Here is a 21,843-nt window from a genome sequence, read left to right as displayed (position 1 = left end):
TAAGACATGAACAGTATCAGTATCAAATACAGCAGAGAGGTGCAGGATACTAAGAACACACACACACACTCATACACACAGACTTTTTCACACATGCATACAGGAATATACACACACACATATACACATACACATAGTGTTACATGCATGCACGCACTCATACACATATACCCCACATGTATACGTTCTGTCAAACACGTACATATATAAGCATTCACACACATACACTCAAACACTCACATGCATACACACAAACACATACATGCACACATATACACACACATATACACAGTCATTTCATTCTGAACAAAGAGACTATCAGTATCCGTTGGGAAATAACGTTTTCTCTCCAGTGGTGGAGGCAAAAAGAAGGTAGTTATTAGAGATACCGGGAATGGACAGAGAGAAAATTAAGACATTGGGTAAGTTCGCTTTCAAGCAAGAAAGAAAAAATACGCAGTAAGGGAATTCAGGTGCTACAAAGTTCATGATTGCTAACATCTGTTAATGTAATTAGCTAAGAAGAAAGTCACATCTAAATGGTAGCAAAGCAGCTTACAGAAAGATGAGCTGAACACACACATCTATTCTTGGATATACATGGTCACCTTTGAACAGACCTACCGGTGTTAATCCTAAAGTCTAATGTTCTAAATCAGGGGTGGGCAAACAACTTGAGGCCCGTGGGCCAAATCTGCCAGCCACTTGTTTTTGTACAGTCCAGGAGCTAGAATGCTTTTTATTTTTCTTAATGATTAAAAAAGTCAAAACCAGAATACTATTTTTTAACAAATAAACATATGAAACTCCAATTTCAGAGTCTACACATAAAGTTTTATTGGCACACAGTCACGTCATTTGTTTCCATATTATCTATATCTGCCACCTCACTACACTGGCAGAGTTGAGCAGTTTTCCCAGAGACTTTAGAGCACACAGAGTGTGAGATATTTAGTATCTGGTCCTTTACAGAAAAAGGTGCCACCCCCTATTCTAAATCATCTCAATTATTTTAATTTTCAATACACATCACAAAGGAAATGAAATGATATACCTGGCAAAGGTGCTTTCTTAGTTCCCATGATGGGTATTTCCTTCCATAGATCTCCATCATTTTCATTCTCAGCTATCCAGGAATCAACAGGTAAACAAAATAGCTCATTTGTGGCTATATTTTCAAGTCTAACTTCTTCCAGATACCACCTGGGATTCTTTCCAGTGCTGTTGTGTCCAATACGTATTTTATAGATTTCACCAATATCTTTGAGATTAATCTGCAACACAAAGGATAAAAGGGAACTAAAACTCCCTACATCTCCAATTTCCAAATTCATATTCCATTTTGAACTCAATACCTACTTTTTTTTTTATCATAAATACTCCTTACTAATTTCCCTTAGAACCAGTTACTTCTAACACCATGAAATGCTGTTCTATATGGTGAAGCATGTATCCACAAACCATGGAGAAACCAATTAATTATATCCAGCTAGTTTTCATTACATCCTTTCTTTTAGCAACTCACCATTACCATCTTGCAATACACATATTTTATTGTAATTATTATTACACACTATTCATTCAGTGGTTAGACTTGAAGAATAAGACAATCTAATGCTCTGGTGTTATTAAGATTGAATTTTCCCATTAAAGTGAGATCCTGAGGAAGAGACCATATGTACACCTAGATTTAAACTAGGGTTCATGCTGTGATTCTACAAACGTGTTGGCAATGTGATTGTATTCCTTTGCACCCCCCCTAAAACACATAATTACTCAGTATGACAAATATTCTAAGGTATTATTCATTATTCAGAATAAGCAATATTTTTTGTCTTGAAAATTCCTACAGGGGTCATATGAAAAAAAAAATTGATAAATTATACATTAGTTTTCTATTTCTGTTGTAACAAATTACCACAGACTTAATTACTTAAAATACGACCCATTTATTGTCTTCCAATTCCATGAGTCAAAAGTCCAGGCACCATGTGGCTCAGCTGAACTTCTGCTTAAGACCACACAAGCTGAGATCAAGGCGCTGGGTGAGCTGGGCTCCTCTTTGGAGACTCTGGGGAAGCTTCTGCTTCCAAGCTTATTCACACTGTTGGCAGGATCCTGTTCCTTGTGGCTATAGGATTGAGTTCCCTGTTTTCTTGACATGTGGCCCTCTGAATCTCCAAGTTACCAAGGGCACATCAAACCCTTCTTATGCTTGGAATTTCTGCTACCATTGGGAGAAAAATGTTTGTTTTTAGAGTCATGTATAACTTAGAGTAGGCCCACCTGTATAAACCAGACTAATCTTCCTATTTTAAGGTCAGCTAATTAGTAACCTTAATTATGTCTGCAAAATCTATTTGCCATGGAACATAACATAGTCATAAGAGTAACACCAGGGCCAAAAATCATGAGGCCAAAATTCTGACTGCCACATACTATAGTTAGAAACCATTTAATCTGCCTTCTAGTATTTCATCTGCCCTCACCCCCACAATGACCTACAACATCTTTTCTCCCTTTGGTATTACCATAAATGGCCACATCATCACAGAAGTTACACCTGTTATGCATACCTGCTACCTTTTTCTACTAAAATATTTTTCTTGATAATATAATCTTGGGTTGTCATATTGGTGATAATTGCTCTGAATAAATTCTGTCCTGTAGCCAAAATGCTCTCTAGTCTGGGTGCACAGAGACAGAATTCGTCACAGGCAAGCTAAATAGTTGGTCCCCCTCCTATTATTTCTAGAACGATGTGATTATAGGAATTCTGTCACGTAGAAAAAATGTTAACATTGGTACTTAGTTCAGATAAGTACAGGACTCCTAACATCCTCCTCAAAGTTACTGATAGAAGGAAATATGAGAGAAATCAGTAGCCAAGCTCCAACATGCACCCTAAGGCAAAATAATATAGTCTCTCCATAGAAATATGGAAACTCAGGTTTTGATATCAGACAGACCTGAGTCTGAAAGTTATTTCCTTGTACCCTGGCTGGCTGTGTGAACTGCAGCAAGTTTTTCAACCTCTCTAAGTTTCAGTGCCCCCATCTGAATACTACAAGAGTACCAATCTTACAAAGTATGATAGAAGTCAATAAATATAGCAGCTATTTTTTATGAGTCAGAATTTTGTACTAACAACAAAAAGAAGTGGTCTAAATATATCTAATCTAAAGACAGGACAGAAAATGGGTCCAACCACTCACAGAAGGAAATTAAAACTATGGTTTGGCCATCATAAGTGAAATTAAAATTGATAAACCCTGTGTCTAATTCTGTTGGTAATTCACAAATACACTTGTAAATAATAACTGAATAGTGTCGTGGCATAGAAACTAAATTACCCATAGATTGTGCATGCCTGGGTTAGCCAATTAGAACCAGAACCAAAACGACTGAACTATAGCATGGCTAGTGCAGTAGACTGCTTCCTAATTGCTTCTAAGATATTAGTCAAATTAGTTTGGAACTGTTAGTTCTGGTTTAATAAATCAACCTGCATCACTTCAGTTTTAATCAAATAAAAATGTAATATGCCTAGAAATTTCTCTTGCATATAACTGTTTTTAGTTTTCTACATTTAACTTCCTACATTTGAAAACACACAAAAAAGGACAGTGACTCCAAAATGTAGGATTTTTCTAACCAGGATACCCTAAACCCACATGAAACTTTAGTATTTTTTTAATAAATGGAAAATAAGTTATTTTTAAAACTTAAGTTCCAGAAGCAAATTTCATGTTGTGTAAAGTCTGTATCCTCTGCTTAAGACACTTTCATATGTTGGAAAAACACATTGAAACACCAATTAGCTTTGTGTACACTGAATTCCATCTGGGGCCTTTTATCTTAACTCAGCATCTCAAGGCATCTAGGACAGCTCATTTTACATACTGATTGCCCTTCAAGGAAATACTATAGTTTTCAACTCAGGGTAGGAATGTAGAAGTATAAACTAGAAACTTGAGTTCTAACAAGTTATAAACACTAAAAATCATTCGGGTAAATTTTAAGAGGAAGTGACATCACAAAAAAAACCAAAAAAACCAAAACCAAAACAAAACAAAACAAAAACAAAAACAAAAAAAAAACACCTCCCAAAGCACAGACAATTTGTTATATTATACAACATGAAAAATATGATACTCTTCTCCTCTACACATCCTGGGTAAAAATTCCTTATGAAAGAACTGGAAAATAAAACTTTCCTGGCTTAATGAGTCAATGATACTTAGATTTTTTAAAAAAGGGTACAGGGCTTTATGGCCTAGAGTATTCAGGCTTCCTTCTGAAACTAAACAGGGGTCCTTGGTTTAAAAAACGTTTTATTCTTTAGTCTTGGTGTCATTCACAAAGCTAAGTTCAAAAGCCCTTTCCTCAAAAATCTTAAGAAACTTCAAGAATCTAAGTGATCGCAGACTCTAGTGGGTTTTTCCCTACACAGAATAACATGTTCTCCTAGTCCTGAGTCCCTGACTCTGACCTTGACTTTCAGAGGGAACAGATTTCTCACGCATTTGATTATCTAGAGTTATGATGCCTCTGAAGATTTAGGAGCTACTAGCTGTAAACAATTCTGGGTACCTTAAATACCCTTGTCCTACTTTCTTGAGAAAATTTAAACTTAAGTCTTAAGTTTAAGTCTTATGTGTTTAATCTTAAGTCCTTTGTCCATTTTTAGCATTCCCCCACTAGACCCTTAACTCCTTGAGGATCTGAGTTCTGTCTTTCTTTTCTCTACCCTTAGTATTTACACAAAATTTGGCAGAGAATAGACTGCTTTAATCATTTGTTAAATAAATCATATAGCTGTTGATTTTTTTTCATTTCATGTGTTTCCTTCATTCTCTTTGGCTTCTATCAAAATTTTAGTGGGCACACAAATCTGATAATAATTTGCAAAGTTTTGATGATTTGTTATAACAGTCTCCTTGTAAGTATCTGAGCCCCAGTAACTGGGAAAAGGTTCTTGTTAACACTTTGATGCTTGTGTTTCTTTCTTTTTTTTAATTTAACAATAACAGTTTGTAATCCAATTAGTTGCTATTTAAATGAATGAAAAATGTGGCTTATACTTTGTTATGCAGTCTGTATTTTCAACAGTGAATGATTTCTACTGGAAACAAAGTCCTGATATCTTTATGAAGGAGTTGTATGATTAAGGTTAAAGCCAACATCCCCTAATATGGATCTTTAACTTTTTCTAACATAGCAGTCACATTTCTCCTGGATTTTGAAGTAAATCTTGATACATCTTGGCAAAATATAAATGGATTATTATCAATTCTTTATGTAGGGTCCACTTTTATTATAGAAGGGTAACTTATTTTGACCTAACTTTCCAGCAACAACAATAATAAATTCTGCTTGAGGGCACTGTAAAACAAACAAAGCTGACAGCAAAGCCAGGGATTTGACCTTAAATGAGACAGAAAAGACCTTACCCTTGAAAATAGCTGATATTTATATTTGTATAGCTTTTTGCCTGAGGACATTTCCAATTCTACAAGAAGCAGCGAGGATAAAACTCAAGCAGAAACACACAGTCTAATCTGCTGAAGAATGGGCAGAATGAATTTGGAACTAATTTGGAACTACCAGAGTAGCTGGAAATTAAGAAGGGAGATCCCGGAAATGAGGGAACAAAAGTGGGTGATACAAATTTGTATGTAAATACCAGTCAAATCCTAGACCAGTGACTACACTATTCACATGCAGGTATGACTGCAAGGAGTTCAGAGAGAAAACAAGTCAGAAGGCTAAAATAACTAAGTGGCAATTCTAGCTGTTACTTACCAGAAGTGACTTTAGAAAAAGACTTTAAAGTTTGAGTTACACCAAGTTATAAAAGCATGTTAAATTCCCAAGGCTTTCCATCAAATCCCCAGAAGTACCATGCATTAGAAATGACAACTACATCTCTTTACTAAAAAGATTCTCTCAAGACTAAGGATAAAGCTGAAATAGCCCTGTCCTAACAAGGCATAAAAACAAACTCCTACATTCAAGGTGATCCACAAATTAACAGCACTCAACATTCTTCAGAAGGATGTAACATAATCCAGAGTTACTGCACTATTATCCACAAGGTCTACTATGCAATCAAAATTACTAGACATATGAACAAACTGTGAAATATCAATAAAAAAGGAGTTAACAAAAATAGACCTGCAAATAACATGAATGTTGGAATTAGCAGACAAGGATATTAAAATATACTAAATATGCCGTATAATCTACAGGAAAGGAGGAATATAATGAGTAAAGAGATAAGCATTGTCAAGCAATATCTAGAAATTATATTTAAAAACGTGAAAATCCTAGATCTAGAAAATACAATAAGTAAAATAATAATTAATGGAATCAAATAATCAATTAGACACAAAAAAATCAGTAAAGTTGAAGGCAGTTAATAGAAATTATCCATATTGAAATATACAATACAAAATTAGTAAAACAATTTAACAGCATCTCAGCAACCTATGAGACAATATCAATTAAACTAACATATATAAGACTCCTGGAAGGAAAGAAGAGATTGAATAGAGCAGAAAAATTATTTAAATATTTATTAAAATTTTTCAATTTTGGCCAAAAACAGCAACCCACAGAAAAAGCAATCATAGTGAATCTCAAGCAAAATATATATAAAGAAAATCACACCTAGACAGATCATAGTAACTAATGAAAAGGAAAGAAAAATTCTTAAAAGCAGCCAAAGAAAAATACTATTTTTATATAGGAGAATAGTAATAAGAATAGTGGCTATTTTTGCTTTAGAAATAATGCAGGTCAGAATACAATGAAGCGTCTTTTAAGTTCTAAGAACAAATTAACATTGTCAACCTAAAGTTTTATATCTAGCAAAAATATTCTTTTTTTTTTTTAATTTATTTATTGTTATTATACTTTAAGTTGTAGGGTACATGTGCACAACGTGCAGGTTTGTTACATATGTATACTTGTGCCATGTTGGTGTGCTGCACCCATCAACTCGTCATTTACATCAGGTATAACTCCCAATGCAATCCCTCCCCCCTCCCCACTCCCCATGATAGGCCCCAGTGTGTGACATTCCCCTTCCCGAGTCCAGTGATCTCATTGTTCAGTTCCCACCTATGAGTGAGAACATGCGGTGTTTGGTTTTCTGTTCTTGTGATAGTTTGCTAAGAATGATGGTTTCCAGCTGCATCCATGTCCCTACAAAGGACACAAACTCATCCTTCTTTATGGCTGCATAGTATTCCATGGTGTATATGTGCCACATTTTCTTAATCCAATCTGTCACTGATGGACATTTGGGTTGATTCCAAGTCTTTGCTATTGTGAATAGTGCTGCAATAAACATACGTGTGCATGTGTCTTTATAGCAGCATACTTTATAATCCTTTGGGTAAATACCCAGTAATGGGATGGCTGGGTCATATGGTACATCTAGTTCTAGATCCTTGAGGAATCGCCATACTGTTTTCCATAATGGTTGAACTAGTTTACAATCCCACCAACAGTGTAAAAGTGTTCCTATTTCTCCACATCCTCTCCAGCACCTGTTGTTTCCTGATTTTTGAATGATTGCCATTCTAACTGGTGTGAGATGGTATCTCATTGTGGTTTTGATTTGCATTTCTCTGATGACCAGTGATGATGAGCATTTTTTCATGTGTCTGTTGGCTGTATGAATGTCTTCTTTTGAGAAATGTCTGTTCATATCCTTTGCCCACTTTTGGATGGGGTTGTTTGTTTTTTTCTTGTAAATTTGTTTGAGTTCTTTGTAGGTTCTGGATATTAGCCCTTTGTCAGATGAGTAAATTGCAAAAATGTTCTCCCATTCTGTAGGTTGCCTGTTCACTCTGATGGTAGTTTCTTTTGCTGTGCAGAAGCTCTTTAGTTTAATGAGATCCCATTTGTCAATTTTGGCTTTTGCTGCCATTGCTTTTGGTGTTTTAGACATGAAGTCTTTGCCCATGCCTATGTCCTGAATGGTACTACCTAGGTTTTCCTCTAGGATTTTTATGGTATTAGGTCTAACATTTAAGTCTCTAATCCATCTTGAATTAATTTTCATATAAGGAGTAAGGAAAGGATCCAGTTTCAGCTTTCTACTTATGGCTAGCCAATTTTCCCAGCACCATTTATTAAATAGGGAATCCTTTCCCCATTTCTTGTTTTTCTCAGGTTTGTCAAAGATCAGATGGCTGTAGATGTGTGGTATTATTTCTGAGGACTCTGTTCTGTTCCATTGGTCTATATCTCTGTTTTGGTACCAGTACCATGCTGTTTTGGTTACTGTAGCCTTGTAGTATAGTTTGAAGTCAGGTAGCGTGATGCCTCCAGCTTTGTTCTTTTGACTTAAGATTGTCTTGGAGATGCGGGCTCTTTTTTGGTTCCATATGAACTTTAAAGCAGTTTTTTCCAATTCTGTGAAGAAGCTCTTTGGTAGCTTGATGGGGATGGCATTGAATCTATAAATTACCTTGGGCAGTATGGCCATTTTCATGATATTGATTCTTCCTATCCATGAGCATGGTATGTTCTTCCATTTGTTTGTGTCCTCTTTGATTTCACTGAGCAGTGGTTTGTAGTTCTCCTTGAAGAGGTCCTTTACATCCCTTGTAAGTTGGATTCCTAGGTATTTTATTCTCTTTGAAGCAATTGTGAATGGAAGTTCATTCCTGATTTGGCTCTCTGTTTGTCTGTTACTGGTGTATAAGAATGCTTGTGATTTTTTCACATTAATTTTGTATCCTGAGACTTTGCTGAAGTTGCTTATCAGCTTAAGGAGATTTTGGGCTGAGACAATGGGGTTTTCTAAATATACAATCATGTCATCTGCCAACAGGGACAATTTGACTTTTTCTTTTCCTAACTGTATACCCTTGATTTCTTTCTCTTGCCTGATTGCCCTAGCCAGAACTTCCAACACTATGTTGAATAGGAGTGGTGAGAGAGGGTATCCCTGTCTTGTGCCAGTTTTCAAAGGGAATTTTTCCAGTTTTTGCCCATTCAGTATGATATTGGCTGTGGGTTTGTCATAAATAGCTCTTATGATTTTGAGGTACGTTCCATCAATACCAAATTTATTGAGCGTTTTTAGCATGAAGGGCTGTTGAATTTTGTCAAAAGCCTTTTCTGCATCTATTGAGATAATGATGTGGTTCTTGTCTTTGGTTCTGTTTATATGCTGGATTATGTTTATTGATTTGCGAATGTTGAACCAGCCTTGCATCCCAGGGATGAAGCCCACTTGATCATGGTGGATAAGCTTTTTGATGTGTTGCTGAATCTGGTTTGCCAGTATTTTATTGAGGATTTTTGCATCGATGTTCATCAGGGATATTGGTCTAAAATTCTCTTTTTTTGTTGTGTCTCTGCCAGGCTTTGGTATCAGGATGATGTTGGCCTCATAAAATGAGTTAGGGAGGATTCCCTCTTTTTCTATTGATTGGAATAGTTTCAGAAGGAATGGTACCAGCTCCTCCTTGTACCTCTGGTAGAATTCAGCTGTGAATCCATCTGGTCCTGGACTTTTTTTGGTTGGTAGGCTATTAATTATTGCCTCAATTTCAGAGCCTGCTATTGGTCTATTTGGGGATTCAACTTCTTCCTGGTTTAGTCTTGGAAGAGTGTAAGTGTCCAGGAAATTATCCATTTCTTCTAGATTTTCCAGTTTATTTGCGTAGAGGTGTTTATAGTATTCTCTGATGGTAGTTTGTATTTCTGTGGGGTCGGTGGTGATATCCCCTTTATCATTTTTAATTGCATCGATTTGATTCTTCTCTCTTTTCTTCTTTATTAGTCTTGCTAGTGGTCTGTCAATTTTGTTGATCTTTTCAAAAAAACCAACCTCTGGATTCATTGATTTTTTGGAGGGTTTTTTGTGTCTCTATCTCCTTCAGTTCTGCTCTGATCTTAGTTATTTCTTGCCTTCTGCTAGCTTTCGAATGTGTTTGCTCTTGCTTCTCTAGTTTTTAATTGCGATGTTAGAGTGTCAATTTTAGACCTTTCCTGCTTTCTCTTGTGGGCATTTAGTGCTATAAATTTCCCTCTACACACTGCTTTAAATGTGTCCCAGAGATTCTGGTATGTTGTATCTTTGTTCTCATTGGTTTCAAAGAACATCTTTATTTCTGCCTTCATTTCGTTATGTACCCAGTAGTCATTCAGGAGCAGGTTGTTCAGTTTCCATGTAGTTGAGCGGTTTTGATTGAGTTTCTTAGTCCTGAGTTCTAGTTTGATTGCACTGTGGTCTGAGAGACAGTTTGTTATAATTTCTGTTCTTGTACATTTAGCAAAAATATTCTTTAAAAATGAAGGTAAAATGAACATCTTTTCATTAAAAAAAAAGCTAAGAAAATTTATAACTAGCCAACTTGTACTATAAAAAATGCAAAGAGAAGTTCTTCAGGCTGAAGAGAAATAATACAATATGGATATGTAAATGTATACCAAAAAAGGAGAAGCATGGATATAGTAAATATACTATACATAAAAGGGTATACATAAACCATAATTTTTCTTCTTTTGTTAAATTTTATACAAATCAATGGACTGTTTAAAGCAAATATAATGAGGAATAGGATGTTTTACCTTTCATGGGGTTTGTAATATATGTAGAAATAAAATACATAATAACAGCACAAGGGTTTGATGGGATATGAATAGGATAGCACTCTTTAAAGTTTATCATATTATACACGTTAAGAATGCATATTTTAATGTGTACATAAACCTTTACTAAAAACCAAAAAGAGGAGCAGTTAATAAGCCAAAGGAGAAGATACTATTGAATGGTAAAAAAAAAAAAAAAAAAAAAAAATAGGTTATCCCAAAAAAGAGAAAGGAGAAACAAAATAATACAAGATTGAAATATCCAGAAGATATAAAGAATTCTAAAACAACAATAAGGTGCAGCCACTATGGGAAAACATTTGGCAGTTCTCATGACATTAAATATAGCATTACCATATGACCCAACATTCCACTGCTGGGTATATGCCCAAAAGAATTGAAAACAGGTATTCAGACAAATACTTGTACATAAATATTCAGAGCAACACAGCCTATGCAGCCAAAATGTGGGTACAAACCAAATGTCCAACAATCGACAAATGTATCAACAAATTGTGATATATACAAACAAAGGAATATTATTCAGCCATAAAAAGAAGTGAAGTACTGATATAGGCTTCAACATGGATAAACCTCAAAAATCATGATGCTAAGGGAAAGAAGTCAAACAAAAAAGACCATGTACTCAATGAGTCCATTGATATAAAATATCAAGAAATATTCGAAGAAGCAGAAAACAGATTACTGGTTGCCAGCTGAAAGGGAGGGAAGGGAGAATGGAAAGTAATTGCTGAATGTGTACAGAGTTTTCTTTTGGGGTGACGGAAATGTTTTGGAACTAGACAGGGTAGTGGCTGCATAACATGAACCACTAAATGTACTAAATGCCACTGAATGGTATGTTTCAAAATGGTTAATTGTATGCTATGTGAATTGCAACTCCATTTTTTATAAAAGTAAATTGATCAAATTTTGTATTTAAATGGCAGAGATTATCAGACTGGATTAAAAAAGTAACTTCTAACAATATGCCATATATAAAAACTGTACTGTGTAAAGACACAGACAGCTAAAAAAGGAAAGGATGGAAAAATTAGATACCAAGAAAACACAAAGCAAAATAAATCTGCATGTGTATATTAACATTAGATAATGGTGACTTTAAGAATCAGAGTATTACTAGAAATACAGATCATTTTATGACAAAAAAGTCAACTCAGCAACTAGATATAATAATCCTAAGTGTGAAGGTACCTATTAATAGAGCTTAAAAACAGGAAGAAAAACTTGATAGAAATAAAAGGGATAGATTAATACGCAATCATATTTGGAGATTTTAACACCCTTCTCTCAATAATTGACAGATATTTACAAAAAATAAGTAGGAATATAGAAGACTATCAGTACTATCAACCAACTTGCCCTAACTGACATTCAGAGTACGTTATATCCAAAAGCTTCAGAATACATACTCTTTTTTTTTATTCTGTCTAAAAACATCTAGATGTGTAGCTTTTCCAAATTAAACAGATAAAAATTTTTAATTCAGATAAATTTATACTGGTTTATGGGAGAAAGTGCTGTCCTTTCCCCTCCCCCACCCAGAATCATTCCACAAGATCTATTCATACAATTAGTAAATTTTAGATCAAATAATTGAGAAATCCAGCGACTTTTCTCACCAGATAAGGGAAAAATCTAGTGAATCAAAGTCTCTCTGCTTATTCAAATGATTTTTAAATATTTACTGGGTTCAATCAGTTCTTAAGAACATGTACATTTGTTGGTCTTTCTGTATTATTTTTGGAATGATCATAGATATACCAGACGTAAAATGGTGTCAAATACCTATCCTGAACATCCAGAGAAACGCCTTATATTCATCTAGAACCCTGATTATGTAATTCCATCATAAATATATCAAAAGTTATATGTTCTCTCGATGTTCTGTCTCCTCCAAAAACATATTTGTGATTCTTCTGCTTTGTACACTTTATTAATATCATTAATATAAATTTCTATTGATTGTATTTATAATGGATGCTTTTATTTTCTGGTTTCATCTAATTCTTTAATTTCTCAATAAACCATATTTTTTAAAAATATATGCTCTATTCCCCAAAGTTCCCATGATGTTTTGGAAAACTTTTTAATTGGGGCAAGAGCATATGGCATTAGCCATTGACAGGAAGCAGAGGCAGGTTTACCATGAAGGTTTACATTTCAAGCCCAGCAAAACCAAATCCACCTCCTATCTAGAAATTACATATAGTCATGCACTGCAAAACAACATTTGGGTCAGTGATGGATTGCATATATGCCGTGGTCTTGTAAGATTATAATGGACCTGAGAGGAGTTTGAGATCAGCCTGGCAGCATGGCAAAAATCCCATCTCTACTAAAAATACAAAAATTAGTCAGGCATGGTTGTGGGCCCCTGTAATCCCAGCTACTCAAGAGGCTGAGGCAGGAGAATCACTTGAGCCTGTTGAGGCGGAGGCTGCAGTGAGAGGAGAATGCACCACTGCACTCCAGCCTGGGTTACACAGCAAGATTCCATCTCGAAAAAAAAAGAAGAAGGAAAAAGAAGAAGAAGAAGAAGAAGAAGAAGAAGAAGAAGAAGAAGAAGAAGAAGAAGAAGAAGAAGAAGAAGAAGAAGAAGAAGAAGAAGAAGAAGAAGAAGAAGAAGAAGGAGGAGGAGGAGGAGGAGGAGGAGGAGGAGGAGGAGGAGGAGGAGGAGGAGGAGGGAGGAGAGAGGAGGAGGAGGAGGAGGAGGAGGAGGAGGGAAGAAGAAGAAGAAGAAGAAGAAAGAAGAAGGAAGGAGGAAGGAGGAAGGAGGAGAAAAGAAGAAAGAAGAAGGAAGAAGGAAGAAGATTATAATGGACCTGAGAAATTTTTATTGCCTAGTGACATCATCATAGCTGTCATAATGTCGTAGGGAACACATTACTCACATGTTTGTGGTGATGTTGGTGTAAACAAACCTACTGCACTGCAAGTCATATAAAAGTATAGCACATACAATTATGTACAGTACATACTTGATAGTGATAATGTCATAGTCTGTTTGTGTTGTTATAGAGGAATACCTGAGGCTGGGGAATTCATAAAGAAAAACAGGTTGATCTGGTTTCCTGTTCTGCAGACTACATGAGACGCACGGCACTAGCATCTGCTTCTGGTGAGGGTTTCAGGAAGCTTCTATTCCTGGCAGAAGGCAAAGAGGAGCCCTGCCGAGATCACATGGTAAGAAAAGAAGCAAGAGAGAGAGGGGGAAGGTGCCAAGGTCTTTGTAACAACTAGTTCTCTTGAGAATTAAGAGCAGGAACTCACCAGCGCCTGAGAGAATTGGCACAAAGCCACTCATGAGACATCCACCTTCATGACCCAAAAGACCTCTCAACAGGAGGCTTGGTGGGGCCAAACAAGTCATTTCCAAACCATAGCAGATAATAAATGACTATGCTACTGTGATTTATACATTTACTATGATATACTTTTAATTATTATTTTTAGAGTATATTTCTACCTATTTTTTAAAACTCACTGTAAAACAGCCTCAGGCAAGTCCTTCAGGAGGTATCCAGAAGAAGGCATCATTATCACAGGAGATGACAGCTCCATGCGTGTTTTTGTCCCTGAAGACCTTCCAGTGGGACAAGATACAGAAATGAAAGATGGTGATATTTATGATCGTGACCCTGCATAGGCCTAAGCTAATGGTGTGCATCTATGTCTTATTTTTAACAAAAAAAGCTTAAAAAGTAGAAAAAAAAATTACTACTTTTTTTTTTTTTTTTTTTTTTTTGAGACGTAGTTTTGCTCTTGTCGCCAAAGCTGGAGTACAATGGCATGATCTCAGCTCACTGCTACCCTCCGCCTTCCGGGTTCAAGTGATTCTCCTGCCTCATCCTCCCCAGTAGCTGGGACTACAGGCGCCCACCACCAGGTCTGGCTAATTTTTGTATTTTTAGTAGAGACAGGGTTTCACCATGTTGGCCAGGCTGGTCTGCAACTTCTGACCTCAGGTAATCTGCAATCTCAGCCTCCCTTAATTACTTCTAAAAATATAAAACGTAGCCTGGCGCAGTGGCTCATGCCTGTAATCCCAGCACTTCGTGAGGCTGAGGCAGGAGGATTACTTGAGCCCAAGAGTTCAAGACCAGCCTAGGCAACATGGTGAAACCCCATCTCTAGAAAAACATTTAAAAATTAGCCTGGCGTGGTGGCACGCACCTGGAGTCCAGCTACTTGGGAGGAGGCTGAGGTGGGAGGATCACCTGAGCTTGGGAGGTGGAGGCTGCAGTAAGTCACGATTGTACCACTGCACTACAGCCTGGCAACACAGTGAAATCTTATCTCAAAAAAAAAAAAGAAAAAGAAAAAGAAAAAAAGAAAGAAAGAAAAGAAAAATAAATAAAACACTTATAGACTAAAAATATAAAGAAAATATTTTTGTACTGCTGTACAATGTGTTTGTGTTTCAAGCTGTGCTATTGCGGAAAAATCAAACAGTAAGCTAAGGTTACTTTGTTATTGATGAAAGAAAAATATTTTTTATAAATCTAGTATAGGCTTGGTGTCCAGTATTTACATAAATTGGTGTACAGTATTGTCCTAGGCCTTCACATTCACTCACCACTCACTCACTTCTTCATCCAGAGCTACTTCCAGTCCTGCAAGCTCCATTCATGGTAAGTGCCCTGTACAGGTATACCATTTTTTATCTTTCATATCATATTTTTACTGTACCTTTTCTATGTTTAGATACGTAAGTCATTATCACTGTGTTACAAGTGCCTACAGTACTTAGTAGTACAGGTTCAAGGCCTAGAATCAATAGGCAATCCCATATAGCATAGGCGCGTAGCAGGCTAGACCATCTAGGTTTGTGCAAGTGTACTCTATGATGTTTACACAATGACAAAATTACCTGCTGACACATCTGTCAGAGGTATCCCCATCATTAAGCAACGCATGGCTGTATTAAACTTTGAACATGAAGCAGGAAAAGTTTAATGCAGATCTTTTTAATGGCCTTTTTTGTAAATATTTTGTAGGGTTTGGATTGAGTGACACATATCATGAGGACTTGGCAATTTTCTTTAAGTTTGTAAAATATACATTAAATTGGAGACCGAATTTATAATTGGATTATTTGATGTAACAAAATATTTCTGCAATTTTGATAGGAGTTTAAATTTTGTTTGCTGTAATACTTAAGCGACTCATGTTTATATTGATGACAGAAATGCTTTATAATGGTTATTCTCTAAAAACTGAAACAACTTGTATCTTCAAAGAAATATCATGGAACAAAGAACTCCACAGTAGGCAAAGCTAACAATTTCAATTATGCATAGACTTTTGTGGTTAGACAGAAGATAAATGAGTGCTACCCCTCAAAAGCATTCCTCCAGGAGGTGGCAATGATAATGCAGACAATGTGGGGGGCACAGTCATCTACATCATTCTCCAAGTACTGCATCAAGGACTTGTTCTTCTGTTCATGATACCCTTCCTTTACTTTTTTGCCTACAAAAGTTTTTCTCAGTCTTTAAGATTCTGCTCAAATGCCAGCTTCTCAAATGTGGTTGCTTATCCCATGTGTTTTAAACCTGAGTCAACTGTCAGGCTAAGTTGCCTTTTTCTCTAGTCAAACATCTGTCATTACATCATTTTTTGTTTTTTGGTTTTGTTTTTTATTGTGAGTCAGGCTCACTCTGTCACCAAGGCTGGAGTGCAGTGGTTACAATCATGCTTCACTGCAGCCTCCAATTCCTGGGCTCAAATGATCCTACCGCCTCAGCCTCCCAAGTAACTAGGACTACAGGTGAAAGCCATTGCACCAGGCCGATTTTTATTTTTTGTGGAGACAGGGTCTTGCCGTGCTGCCCAGGCTGGTCTCAAGCTCCTGGCTTCAAGCACTCATCCTCTGCTCTGCCCCCCAAAATTGGGATTATAGGCATGAGCCATCTTATTATATCTCTTATATAGCTCAAGCAAAATATGTAAAGGAAAACTTGATACAACTCAAGAAAAATAAACATATCCACAAGACTGTTGGAAACCAGAACATCTATCTCTCAAAAATTGATGAAACAACTAGACAGAAAATCATGAAGGATATAGAACTAACACCAACAACCAACAGGGTCTAATAGACATGTATAGCACACTCCACCCAACAGATACGAGTTGTCTGTCATATACGTAGTTTGCAAATATTTTGTCCCATTTGAAGTGTGTCTTTTCATCCTTTTAACAAGGTTTTTCACATATAAAAGTTTTTAATTCTGATAAAGTCCAATTTATCACTTTTTTCTTGGATGGACCATGCTTTTTGGGTCTAAAAGCACAGTAATACATGCCCAAGAACTCTAATCCCTATGCTTATTTCCTGAACTTTTACCACTGCATTGAATAAGAACGTTAAGGCAGGCAGTTCTGCCTTGCAAAACTTTTCCCTTAGGAAAAAAGCATTCAGCTTTTTGCCACTAAGAATAGTGTTGGCCAGGCGTAGTGGCTCACGCCTGTAATCCCAGCACTTTGGGAGGCCGAGGCGGGCTGATCGCAAGGTCAGGAGACTGAGACCTCGGTGAAACCCCGTCTCTACTAAAAATACAAAAAATTAGCTGGGGCGCGGGTGGCGGGCGCCTGTAGTCCCAGCTACTCAAGGAGGCTGAGCCAGGATTGCGCCACTGCACTCCAGCCTAGGGGACAGAGCGAGACTCCACCTCAAAAAAAAAAAAAAAAAAAAAAAGAAGAAAAGAAAAGAAAAAGAAAAAGAAAAAAAAGAATAGTGTTAGCTCTGAGTATTTATAGATGCTCTTTTCGAGTTGATATTCGCATTTTTTCTGAGAGTTTAAAAAATTATGAATGGGTGTTGAATTTTGTCAAATGCTATTTCTGCATCAATTAACATGATCATACAATTTTTTCTTTCTTAGCCTATTAATATAATAGGTTACATCTGACTCATTCTCAAACGTTTAACCAGACTTGTATGCCTGGATAAATCCTACTTGGTCACGGTATATAATTCTTTTTTTGTAGATTACTGAATTCTGTTTGGTAATGTTTTGTTAAGGACTTTTGTATCTATATTCATGAGGAAAATTAGTCTGTGGTTTCCCATTTTTGGGGATGTCTTTATCTCATTTTAGTGATCAAGCTAGTAATGGCTTCATAGAATGAGCTAGACAGTATTCCCACTTCTGATTTCCAGTAAGGATTGTGCAAAACTAATCATTCTTTAAATATTTGGTAGGATTCTCTAGTGAAACCATCTATGGGCCTAGAGATTCTTCTCTGGGAGTTTCAAAATGAAAAATTCAATTTCCTTGCTGATTATAGGGCTATTCAAATTATCTACTTCAATCCATTTCATATTGGGTGAGTTGTACTCGTTTGTTTTTTTGAGGAAGCGATCCATTTTATCTAAGCTGGCAAAACTATGGGTAGAACTGTTTGTGGTGTTCCCTTATTTTCTTTTCAACATCTGCAATATCTATAGTGATAACGTCTGTTTCATTTCTAATATTAGTAATTTATCTTCTTTTTTTAATTTGTTAGTTTTACTAGAAGCTAAAAGCTCAATATTTTAAAAAAAAACAAACACACAAACAATCCAATTAGAAAATGGGCAAATGATATAAAAATATATTTTACCAAAGAGGATGTATGGATGGCAAACAAGCATATGAAAAGATGTTTTGCATTAGGGTAATGCAAATTAAGACCACAATGAGATATCACTGCACAACTATTAGGATAGCTAAAATAAAAGTTTAGTGACTGTCAAAAGCTTGCAGGGATGGAAAAAAAATCCAGATCTCTCGTATGTTGTTGATGGAGATAAAATAGCACAGTCTGGAAAATACTTTGACAGTTTCCATAATACACTACCATACAACCTAGCAATTGCATTCCTGGGAATTTATCCCAGAGAAATGGAAAATCATGTCCACACAAAGTCTCATACATATTTATTTTAGCATCTTTATTTATAACGGCCCCAAACTGGAAATGAGCAAAATGTCCTTCAATAGGTGAATGGTTAGACAAACTGTGATACATCCATACCATAAAATATTACTCAACAATAAAAAGGAGCAAACTGGCTGGGCATGGTGGCTCATGCCTGTAATCCCAGTATTTTTGGAGGCCAAGGTGGGTGGACCACTTGAGCTCAGGAGTTCAAGACCAGCCTGGTCAACATGGTGAAACCCCATCTCTACTAAAAACACAAAAATTAGCTGGGTGTGGTGCCACATGCCCATGTAATCCCAGGTATTCAGGAGGCTGAGGCAGGAGAATTGCTTAAACCTGGGAAGCGGAGTTTGCAGTGACCCAAGATGGTGCCACTGCATTCCAGTCTGGGCAACAGAGGGAGACTCCATCTCAAAAAATAAAAAAAGAAAAACAAAAAGGAGTGCCAGTCTCAAAAGGTCATATGCTATATGATTCCAATTATACAACATTCTAAACATTATTGAGATATAAAACAGAAGCATGTTTGCCAGAGATGATGGTAGGTAGGGTGGAGGTGGGGGAGCTGTGACTGTAAAGGGGCAGCACCGGGGAGGGCTTTCTCAGGATGGAATAGTTACAGATCTTTATTGCAGTGTGTGTGGTGTGGGGGGAGTCACATGAGTGCTATACACCTGATAAAACAACATAGAACTATGCACACACATTGTACGAAGGCTTAGATATTGAACTATTACTATGTGAGATGAAACCACTGTGGGAAAATGGGTTAAGGGTACACAAGACCTCTCTATTATCTTTGCAACTTCCGAGGAATACGTAATTATTTAAAAACAAAAGTTAAGAAATTTACTTATTACCATTTTGTTACAATTAGAGCCACCTAGAGGTCTCATCCTAGGAGATGAGAGATTGCATGTGTGTAGATAGCTCCCCTCTAGGTATTTGGCTAATTCACCATTTTGGGACACATGGTGAACTCTTCTTTAGTTGGCTAATGTTGATGCCTGCAGGTCTGAGACAGTCCTTCCTCATCTTGGTGTAATACCTGCTTTTTCATGGACTACTTGGATTACTCTGCATAATTTTCTGTATTTTTCCCTTCCTTTCCACAGAAAAAGAAACAAGTTTGTTTTTTGTACTCATAAACAGATACATAATTAAAATGAGAAGCAAAATAATCATATATTCAAAATATCCATAAAATAAATGTGCAGTTTGAGTTTTAATACATTTTTATCTATAGAAGATATAAACAATTTACAAAATGTAAAAGAGATCCCATCATTTAAACTAAATTGTTAATAATTTGTTTTTTCTAATTTCTTTCTTTCATATTCCAGGTAATAAAGAACTATGCTATACTGAATGACATCAGTAATATTATCCAAAATCATAGTAGATACACTGAAAGATAAAATTCCTACAATCAAATATGCTACTCTCTGGATAAATTTTCTCAGTAGCATTTTGCAGAATGTTTAAATCTTTTATAGAAGTGAATTTATTAAAATTTCAAATGGCACAGTGCTTTACGGGAATCTCTTTCTACAGAGGTACCAACATTTTATGTTTCTCCTTTATTTATTAAAACTAATAAATAATTAAACGTAAACTATTATGTATACCCTTCTCTGTATTACAACTACATTTTGTACACTTTATATTCACTTTTCTCTTTCAAATATAGTTACTAACGCATGACTTTTCACAGTCTCAACTTGTTTCAATTAACTATTATGATTATTATCACTATTATGATGATGGTCTTTGCAGCTTAGCCAATGGAAGCCTTGTTAAGTTTGCTCTTCTGTCCTTTAGCACTGTTCCTGACACTTTTGAAGCAATAGTTGATTTCAGACAACAAAAGGATATTCCAGACCAATCCAGTTTTTTTCCTGCTTGAACGCTGGAATCAATTTTCCTCCCAGATACCCTGATTCTTTTTAGTGGTGTGCATTATCAGGAGCAAATTTGGGGCAGTATAGGACGCAGAAGAACTGGTGGTAGATGAACAAACAGCTGCCATTGGGATAATTAGCAGTGACAAATTAGAAAATAGGTATCTTTTTAAGGTCATGAGTTCATACTAATTTTTTTCCAATTTAACACATTAAGTTGTTCTTAGAGTGTGAGACTTCAGCAACCACTGAGGATGACTAACTGTTAATTTCATCTTCACAACCAACATAAGAGGTAAATGTCTGTGCCCGTTTTCTACATATCAGAGTACCCAAGTTTAGAAAGTACTAAATTGGACTCTGTTATGTAGAGTAAGGCAGAATGTGGAATCAAACCACCATAATTACTAGAATTTATTTTAGATAACATAAGCCTATTGAAATCAGTGTAAATATGTTCATGTAAGTCATTTGTATGGTTTGTCAAGCATCTTTTTTTTTTTTTTTTGATGTCCACCTGTGGGATTATTCTTAGCTTTCCAAAAAGCTATCAGGGTGTATCTGGATGTGTGCATCTCTTTCTACTCATTTAAAGCCATTTCATTTCTATATGATAGTCTTTCTAGAACTACCGAAGGTTGTTTCCATCATATTTTTGATGGTTATTACTATATTTCCCCTTGTTTTTTCTTCTAAAACACCTTATTTACCATCTGTTCTCTGTCTTCTACACCTACCTTCTCTTCTCTATTTTTCTATCTCTTTTTTTTCATTCTGGGAGGTAATTTCTGGTGTGCCCCTCATCACTGAGTCCACCTTTGGCAATGCTATTCTATACTCGTCTGCTTTAAATATGGCTTTTTATTCTGCTTTGTGTTTTTGTTTCTAAGCCATCTCCAGCTTCATCCCTCATCTTGCTGCTTCGACTAAGGATATCCTCTCCTCCTGGATCCTCCTGCAGATTCCTGGAGGCCATGTCTTCTTTCACTCTTCTGAGGACGCCAATTTCCTGAGTGTGCTCCGGTGAGGACGCCAATTTCCTGAGTGTGCTCTGGGAAGGGGGTGGAGAAAGGTAGCCTGCAGCAATCCTCCCCTCTCAGGAACACCAAATTGAACAACCAGCCACACAAGAAAACACCATCATAAGAACCAAAAATCAGGTGAGTGATTGCAGTACCTGGTTTTAAGATCATATCAGGGAAAGGGGCACTGAAGATGGCCAAAAAGACAACCTTGCACTGCCCACACCAGCCCTCCACATCCTCCACAGAATGCAGAGAACCCTTGTGTTTGGGGAAGGGACAGTGAAGTGACCGTGAGACTCTGCCATGGAACTCATTGCTGCCCTGTCACAGCAGAACACAACACAGGG

The 21,843-nt window shown here is 36.4% G+C and overlaps 1 protein-coding gene across 1 annotated transcript in view; it reads right to left on the bottom strand.

Annotated features, from left to right (window-relative positions):
- RP1 (RP1 axonemal microtubule associated) overlaps nucleotides 1-21,843 on the bottom strand; it is a 325,891-nt gene that overhangs the window by 32,921 nt on the left and 271,127 nt on the right. Inside the window, exon 26 of the mRNA XM_038000500.2 lies at nucleotides 1,055-1,274. Coding sequence (XP_037856428.2) covers nucleotides 1,055-1,274 — 220 coding nt within the window. The remainder of the gene's footprint in view (nucleotides 1-1,054; nucleotides 1,275-21,843) is intronic.

Source organism: Chlorocebus sabaeus, chromosome 8 (genome assembly GCF_047675955.1).
Source record: "Chlorocebus sabaeus isolate Y175 chromosome 8, mChlSab1.0.hap1, whole genome shotgun sequence".
In the NCBI taxonomy this organism is placed as follows: Eukaryota; Metazoa; Chordata; class Mammalia; order Primates; family Cercopithecidae; genus Chlorocebus; species Chlorocebus sabaeus.
This window is presented reverse-complemented; position numbering and strand designations above follow the sequence as displayed.